The 8,347-nt window shown below is 42.5% G+C and overlaps 1 protein-coding gene across 1 annotated transcript in view; it reads left to right on the top strand.

Moving 5' to 3' along the window:
• The window catches only part of LOC107293867 (lysophospholipase D GDPD3-like), a 26,234-nt gene that overhangs the window by 15,215 nt on the left and 2,672 nt on the right, over nt 1-8,347 (top strand). The window contains exons 7-8 of the mRNA XM_029285479.1: nt 4,222-4,281; nt 4,578-4,629. Of these exons, the coding sequence (XP_029141312.1) occupies nt 4,222-4,281; nt 4,578-4,629 (112 nt within the window). The remainder of the gene's footprint in view (nt 1-4,221; nt 4,282-4,577; nt 4,630-8,347) is intronic.

Genomic DNA, 8,347 nt, shown 5'->3' with positions numbered 1-8,347 from the left:
ATGCCCGTTGCTGGTTGGCTAACTAGCAACAGGGTCTTGCCAGCCAATGGAATTGTGTGATTACAAGCCAGGGGAATCCCATAAAAGAGGGCTCCCCTGGCCCAGAGAGCCAGTCCGGATTTACTTGATGCCTTGCCAATAAACCGAGAGCTGACTGTCACTCGACTCGTGTCTTACTGCCTGCGCGATCTAACAAAGCTGCCTCTATTTGATTATATTTTATTCTTTTGCCAGTTGCCATTTTATATGCTACCCTGAGCTATATGTCAATCAGTGACCATGGAGCATGTATTCATGAGCCATTAATGGTCTAGTTACACAGGGGTAGGCAACCTTGGCTCTTTTATGACTCGTGGACTTCAACTCCCAGAATTCCTGAGCCAGCATGGTCTAGTAGTTAAGGCACCAGGCATGAAAGCCAACTGGATGACTTTGGACTAATTGCCAGGAGGCTGTGAGTTCTAGTCCTGCCTTAGGCATAAAAGCTGGCTGGATGACTTTGAGCCAATCACTAGGAGACGATGAGTTCTAGTCCCGCTTTAGGAATGAAAGCCAGCTGGGTGATTTTGGGAAAGTCAATCTCTCTCAGTCCAACCCACCTCACAGGATTATTGTTGTGGGGAAAATTAGGAAGAGTAATTGGTATGTTCCCGACCTTCAGTTATTTATAAAAAATAATAAAGATGGGAAACAAACAAACAGTTTGTTTAGTCTAAAGAAAAGAAGGACTAGGGGTGACATGATAGCAGTATTCCAGTATTTAAGGGGCTGCCACAAAGAACGGTCAACCCATTTTCCAAAGCACCAGAAGGCAAGACAAGAAACAGTGGATGGAAACTAATCAAGGAGAGAAGCAACCTGGAATTAAGGAGAAACTTCCTAACAGTGAGAACAATTAACCAGTGGAACGGCTTGCCTTCAGAAGTTGTAGGTGCTCCATCATTGGAGTTTTTTAAAAAGAGACTGGATAGCCATTTGTCTCAAATTGTGTAAGGTCTTCTGCTTGAGCAGGGGGTTGGACTAGAAGACCTCCAAGATCCCTTCCAGAAATATGAATACAGTACTCTTTTCCCCCTTCTCAAACAGCTTCTCCCCTTGTCACTCCTAGAACCAGTAAACATTTCACTGAACATCAAGAGAAGGATGACAACTACATGGGATCTTTTGCTTCAGAGGCAATTGCTGTGAAGCATAGCAAGAAAGGACTGGAATTTTTTTTTTAGAAGGCATAATGCTGACTCTTTGAGAAGCAGGAAGTATTAAAATGCAAAAAACAAACCACAAAAGCAAATAACTCCCAAGACTTCAAGTGGAATTATTTGAATCTCTTTGATGTTCCAATATCTAAAAGGAATTCTGAAAAAAAAATGATGGAGGCAGGTGTGGAAGATAAGCTGCTTAGCAAAATTGCAGGCGTCTCGGGTTGTCTTCTCCTCCCATCGGAGTCTTCTACCCAGCATCAACACAACAGAGTTGCCAATAAAAGCTGCAACCTTTGACACAGCGGTGGGAGGAGAATGGAGGAGATGCTCTTTTGCAGCTCTGCAGCCTCCAGCAATTAGTACAGCAGCCAAACAAAAGAAGGTGTTTTCCTTCAGGAGCAGAGAGTGCAAAAGGGAAGTACAGCAACGCAGAAACACAAAGCACAATATTAAAAAAAATGGCAAGAGCTCTACATGCAGCCCTTAACAGGAAAAAAAGAAGAAATCTCAGAGGCAACTTAAGACAGAGCAGGCTTAAGGAAGAAATGTTAATGCATAGTAGTAATAGTGTCGAGGACAGTATACAGCAGGGGTTCCCAATCTTGGCAACTTTAAGACGTGTGGACTTCAACTCCCAGAATTCCCCAGCCAGCTGCTGTATACAGGTAGACCTCAACTTATGACCACAGAAACCAGAAAGTTCATCATTAAGTGGTGCAGTAATTAAGTGAGATCTCACAAGAAAATACTCAGTTCTACCTTTTTTTGTCATGGTCATTAAGTGAATCCCTGTGGTTGTTAAATAAGTCATCACATGACTGCAACTTGTGACCTTCCCTGCCAGCTTCCCCACTGACTTTGCATCTCGGAAGCTGGATGGAAGGTCACAGACGGTTGTCATATGTTTGTCAAGCATCCCAATCACAATCATGTGACTGACTGTGGGGGTGGTGAGACGGTCGTAAGTGCAAGGGCAGCCCTGAGACGCTTTTTTTTCCAACTCCGTCGTAACTTTGAACAGACACCAAATGAATGGTCATTAGTGTGATGGAATAATGTGTGCCTGGAGCAGCAGAGAAGGAGACTTTGGACCACGCAGAGTTTTCCCAGAGAGAAAAGAGGGCGCAGCCTCTTAATCTGAGCATTTTTCTAAGAAAGCCAAAACTTTGCAATAGTAGTGGAGAATATCTGTGGCTCGGGTGTAGGATGAGGGTGAAGGTGTTTTTTTTAATATAATATATTTTATTAATTTTTTAACATGGTCACCTTAATATTCGGTAAACAGTGTGTTGCCTGGGTTTACATTTAAAAAACATTCGCTAACAATTGGTTTCTATGATCTATAATCCACATAATAGCTTTACTTGATTTCCTCTTCTTCTCATAATGTTCTCTTTTACCAACCTTAAGTTAATACAGTTCTTATTGTTTTGATAGATAACAATTGAATATAAATTTTTTTCTAATATTTCCGCAAGTAATAATCACATCAATGTAATATTTCTTTTCTATCTAGTCATTCTGGTTGCCTCATCATAGATCCCGTTTACAGTTCTTGTTTACATTTGTTTTTCCCACAATATTCAAGACATTCTTACTGGTTAAGATTTTCTCAAAGTTAATTACATTTAGATATTTGATTCTATTTTTTCTCATGTAAACCATCCCATAACGTTTACCTTACTTAAGGAATAATTAAGACTTAAAAAAGAGAAAAAAAGAACAAGAGTAAAGAGGGATAAAAAGATAGTATACTACTGAAAGTCCAGGTTTCCCCTAAGCTAATACATATTTATTTCCAAAGTTTTTCCATTCTTTTTACCATAATTAAGAATATATTTAATCTTTAAATATTCCATTTAATAAATCTAGTCATCTGGTCTTTTAACTCTTATTCAAAACATTTTTTTTCAATCCATTGTAATTTTCTTAAAATCAATCACATTTAAATATCTAAAATATGTCTAAAATATGAAGGTGAAGGTTTGTTCTCCGAGCTTCCCCTGAATGCCGCTGAAGAGGTTAGCTAGCTTGGTAACGAAACGTTTGGGAACCCGCCCACAACCTCACAGAACGAACCTTCACCCTCAAAGCCAAAAGTCCCACTGTTTGTTCCTGCAGGTACACATTCCATCACATCAAGAGAGGACACGCTGTATAGGAAATTGTAGCAAAACAATGTTCCTTTGTTTTTCATTCAATCTTGTCTGATTCTCAGAGATTGCGGTTTTCTTGGCCAGGTTTTTCAGAAGTGGTTTGTCACAGACTCCTTCCTAGGGCTGAGAGAAAGTGACTGGCCCAAGGTCACCCAACTGGTTTTGTGCCTAAGGCGGGACTAGAAATCCCAGTCTCCTGGTTTCGAGCCTAATGCCTTAACCACTATGCTAAACTGGCTCTCTTAGAATAATAACAGTATAAATAGTAACAGTAATTGAGGAGTAATAATATATTGCAATAGTCATTACCATAGGAATAGTATAGGGTTAACAATAGAATAGAATAGAATAGAATAGAGGAAGTACTCGTGTATCATTTTGTTTTTACCAAATAAAACATCTCCCCCGCTCTTATAGGGAGACGTAAGAAAACCACCTGTCCAGGGTCCAATGCTTCTGTGTCTGTCTTGAATCTGAATCCATCTAACTGGGTGCAGTTTAACAAAGAACCTTAATGCACAAGGCATTCAGTTACATCAGATCTCACAGCTTGGGGGTTTCCCCCTACAATGTGACTAACGCCTAAGTTAATTGGACAGGATAAAGTTAAGCCAACCTTCCTCATATGTTCTCTTTCATGTTCTGTAGAAGTTTAGTTGTGAAGAAAAACAGGGCAGGTGTGTAAAAATTATTCTAAGAGTTTTGCCTGTCAACAACCAGATGCATTTGTCGTATGTTTTGTAATTCATGGGTTCTTTGGAAAAAGTGTGGGATCCAATATTTTAGAGGAGGAACAGCAGGAAACCAGCAGTTCTCAGGAGCTTGTTAATTTTGCCACCTTTTTGTTTTGTTTTTAATCCTAGGACTTATTTTCCAGTGAAAAAGGGAAGACTTGGATCACTACTGGCAAAATTTACCACCAAGTGAGTGACACAGAGTGGTTTTAATTGTTTCGTTCTTACTAAGTATTCCTTTCCTTCATCACCTTCTCCTCTCCTTTCCCAGCAGGGGGGGTTCTTAATGAAGCCCATAACCCAAACCAGCTGTTTCCCTGCTAGAGACAATAAATATCAGAAAAATAACCCCTCTCTCCCCAAGTGAGACTATGATTTTTCTCATATTTAGCTGTTTTCCCTTTTTCTGCTGGGCTCTACAATAGATAAAGCAGAGTGGTTACACCTAAACCTTTTGTATTGCTATTTCTTTCCTTTCCCAACAGGGTGGCAATGCATAAACAGCTGTTCAAACATCTGGAAGACAGAGGAATACAAGTATGTTGGGGAAAACTGAGAAATCAGAATTTTGGGTGGCAGCCTAGCCTCTACTCCTGGGGATGATCAGAATTATTACTTATTTATTCATTTATTATTAAATTTATATGCCACTCATCTCACTATTATGCAACTCTGGGTGGCTTACAAGGTTATAAACATCGATATAAGCAATTAAAACATCAAAAGAGCAAAACTTTGGGCATCAAAGTTAAAACACTAAGTTAACAACAAAGTGAATAAAATGAAATGCGTACTCCGGGTGGAGTTGGGATCTTCTAATAGTCCACTAGCCACCTTAAAATGAGACCACCTCCCATTGGGGCCCAGGCCAGTTGGCAAAGTCAGGTTCCTTTGGAAGGCCAAGAGGGCGAGGACAGATCTCACCTCAAGTGGCATGACGTGCCAAAGGGCAGGAGCCACAGCTTTTCCATTGGATCTCACCAGCTACAATTCCTTGGCCAACGGAATGCAGAGCATGCCCCTCCTGCCGAACTAAGTAGGGAGGGCCAATCCCATCAGGGTGAGACTGTTTTTCAGATAACCTGGACCGTGCCCTACAGGGGGCTTTAAAGGTAATGACTAACACCTTGAACAATACCGGAAGCAAATCAGCAACCAATGCAGTTCATGTAGCAGTGGTGTAACATGGGCCACTCTAGGGACCCCTAAAACTGTTTGCGCTGCTGCATTTTGTGCCAGCTATAGCTTCCGAATACTCTTCAAGGGTAGCACCATGTAGAGTGGATTGCAGTAGTCAAAGCGCAAGATGACCAGAGCATGAGTGGCTAAGCCTGAATTAAAACCTGAGTTGGAACAATTGCAAAAAAAAATAATGATATTGACCTGGCTACTAACTGGTGCATGTTTTAGCTTCTGAGTACAGATAGTCCTTGACTTAACAGCCATTTGTTTAGTGACCGCTCAAAGTTACAACAGCACTGAAAAAAGTGACTTAGACCGTTTTTCATACTTACAACCATTGCTGCATCCCTGTGGTCACGTGAGCAAAATTCAGGCAACTGTAGTGTTCATATTTATGACAGTTGCAGTGTCCTGGAGTCATATGATCACCTTCTGCAATCTTCTGATAAGAAAACTCAATGGGGAAGCAAGATTCACTTAACAATTGTGTTACTAACTTAACAACTGCAGTGATTCACTTAACAACCATGGCAAGAAAGGTTGTAAAATGGGCAAAACTCGCTTAACTGTCTTGCTTAGCAACAGAAATTTTGGACTCAATTGCAGTCATAAGTCAAGGATTACTTCTACTCCATGTAGATCCATGAATGTGGTATGTCCACAGAAATCTCCATGTCTTGCCTGATCATTTCTCTATATATTTTTTGAAGCTCGCATGCTAGAAGCCAGTCTGAATTCTCAAACACAATCTTTTTTTTCCTAAGAAAAGCACATTTGTATTTTCACCAATGTTGTAAGAAAGGATGAGGAAGAACCAACTTCCCAGTTTTCCATAATCATTTTTATAGGAATGTTCATAATATAGTATCAAAATGTCAAACATGAGTTCCAGTCATAAAAGCTTGGCTATCCTCTTTTAACTGAAGATTAAATTGTGGGAAATTGTAATAATGTGGAATTGCTAACCACATTAAAGACTTCACCTTTCCAAATTCCAAGTTAGAGGCGTCCTACCTCTAACACCCTCTACACCAAGGCTTTTCAACCAGTGGTACGGGTACCACCTGTGGTACATTGGCACCTGGCAGGTGGTACGCGACCATCCTAGAAAAGTGGTAGCGGGGGAGGGGAATGAGCTGAACTGGTGGCAGCACCGCACAAGCCTGAGCGAGAGATGGCTGGAGCTGCAGGGCTGGCAGGGCTCAGCGGAAGCGCCAGGATCAGTGCTTCTTCGGGACTATCAGGGCTCAGCTGGAGCTTGGCACTGATCCTGGCGCTTCTGCTAAGCGCAGAAGAAGCGTCGATCAGCTGGAATGTTGCAGCATCTCCAGGCTCTTGTGATTTACATTCAGATGCTTGGCAACTGATTCATATTTATGACGGTCACAGTGTTGCAGGGTCATGTGAAGTGACCAAAACCTGCTGCAACCACCCAGCAGACGGGGGGAATAAAAACCAAACACCCCCCACCCCACCCCCGCTGCCAATCCTCAACAGAAATGCTCACAACAATGAAAACCTCGGACAGGAGGAAGAGCGCTGCCGGGCGGGCAGGCAGGTGTCTTGCTCGGCTGTGGCTTGGGGGCACTTTTTTCAGTGCCGTTGTAACTTCGAACAGTCACTAAGCGAACTGTTGTAAGTCGAGGACTACCTGTACTTCATCACTTTTTTCCTTTTTTTTTTTTGGTGATCAAGTTTTTGACACCTTGCTAGGCGACTGGTGGTACTCGGATATTGCCATATCCTAAAAGTGGTACAATGGGTGAAAAGGTTGAAAAGCCCTGAATTAAAGTAATCCTTTTTGATCTGTTCATTTGAGTAACTTCTGCTTGTCTCACGTGGAAAGTAAAGCACACAATCTACGTGGGCAGGACAGTAACAAGTTAATGAGAGTTCTCTATGTTCTGCTTGGATGAAGTGAAAACAGCTGCACCCTTGCTAGTAAAAACATTATTCTCTATGTCTGCTCTAAGAAAGTGTTCTGTTTGCCAGCCAACGTTTTACAGTAAAGAAGTATTGCATGTTTCTCTCTTCGCTAAAAGTAAAAAAAAGTATGAAAATTCTCTATGCCTTGCTTAACTGAAGTAAAAGGACTTGATTTTCTGTTGCATGAAATCGGAAGGACTGTGTTTCTAAAGATCAGATGTGTGTGCCTGCTTTTAGCCCGCTTGTAATCCAAAGCATTCAAATGCTAATAAGCCAAGCATCTCAAAACCTCTGTGCCTTTGCCTAACATTCAGAGCGGGCAGTGACCCCCCCTTTTTTGCCTGCAACTCAGCAGCGTGAAACAAAACAGGAAGGAAAGGGGAGGAGGCCAAAGATGTGTGTGTGTATTAAAGGGAGGAAGTTATTGTATTTAACTCTGCACTCGCTCTGCTGCAAAGATCCGCTTGCTAGTCAGTTCGTTTGTAAGATTCCTAAGCATTCATTTGGAAGAAGTTGGCTGAATGAAAGAGATTTTGAATTGCAACAAAATTCCTTGTTTGAAATCTCAATTGCGCCTTTTGTTTAAAACAGGGCTTTTCAACCGGTGGTACGCGTACCACTTGTGGTACATTAACGAGTGGCAGGTGGTACGCAGCCCTGCCTAGCCAAGTGTAGTGGGGGATGGAAAGAGCCAGCGCAGGCAAGGACTTACTGTGAGAGAGTCCTCCGGAGCTACAGAGTGGCTGGGGTGAGGCAAAGGCCCCAGGCTCACTTCTGGCTCACCCTCCCCCATGAGAAAGGAGGAGGGGGGGTGGAGACAGGAGAGACTATAAAAGGAGGCAGTTTGGGTGGGAGAGGGAGAGAGAAAAAAAAAGAGGCAGCCCTGGGTGGAGGTGGAGGTGGAGTCAGCTCTAGCTGCACTGAAGGGGAAGGAGGAGGGGGGGGGGAGGAGAGGAGATCAAGCAGGCTGAGCAGGCCGGCCATGAGCCGATCTACAACTTCTGTGGCAGCCACCTGTGCTGGCAGCAACAAACAGGCAAGAAATGCAGCAGGGGAGGGGTTGCCCTCCACGAGGAATGAAGAAAGGTAGCATCAGCTGGAGGTGAAACAGGGAGGGAGATGGAGAGTGGAAGGATTCTTATGTGCT

The sequence above is a fragment of the Protobothrops mucrosquamatus genome, unplaced genomic scaffold, assembly GCF_001527695.2.
Source record: "Protobothrops mucrosquamatus isolate PMUCROS unplaced genomic scaffold, P.Mucros_1.0 scaffold1756, whole genome shotgun sequence".
Lineage (NCBI taxonomy): Eukaryota > Metazoa > Chordata > Lepidosauria > Squamata > Viperidae > Protobothrops > Protobothrops mucrosquamatus.
This window is presented reverse-complemented; position numbering and strand designations above follow the sequence as displayed.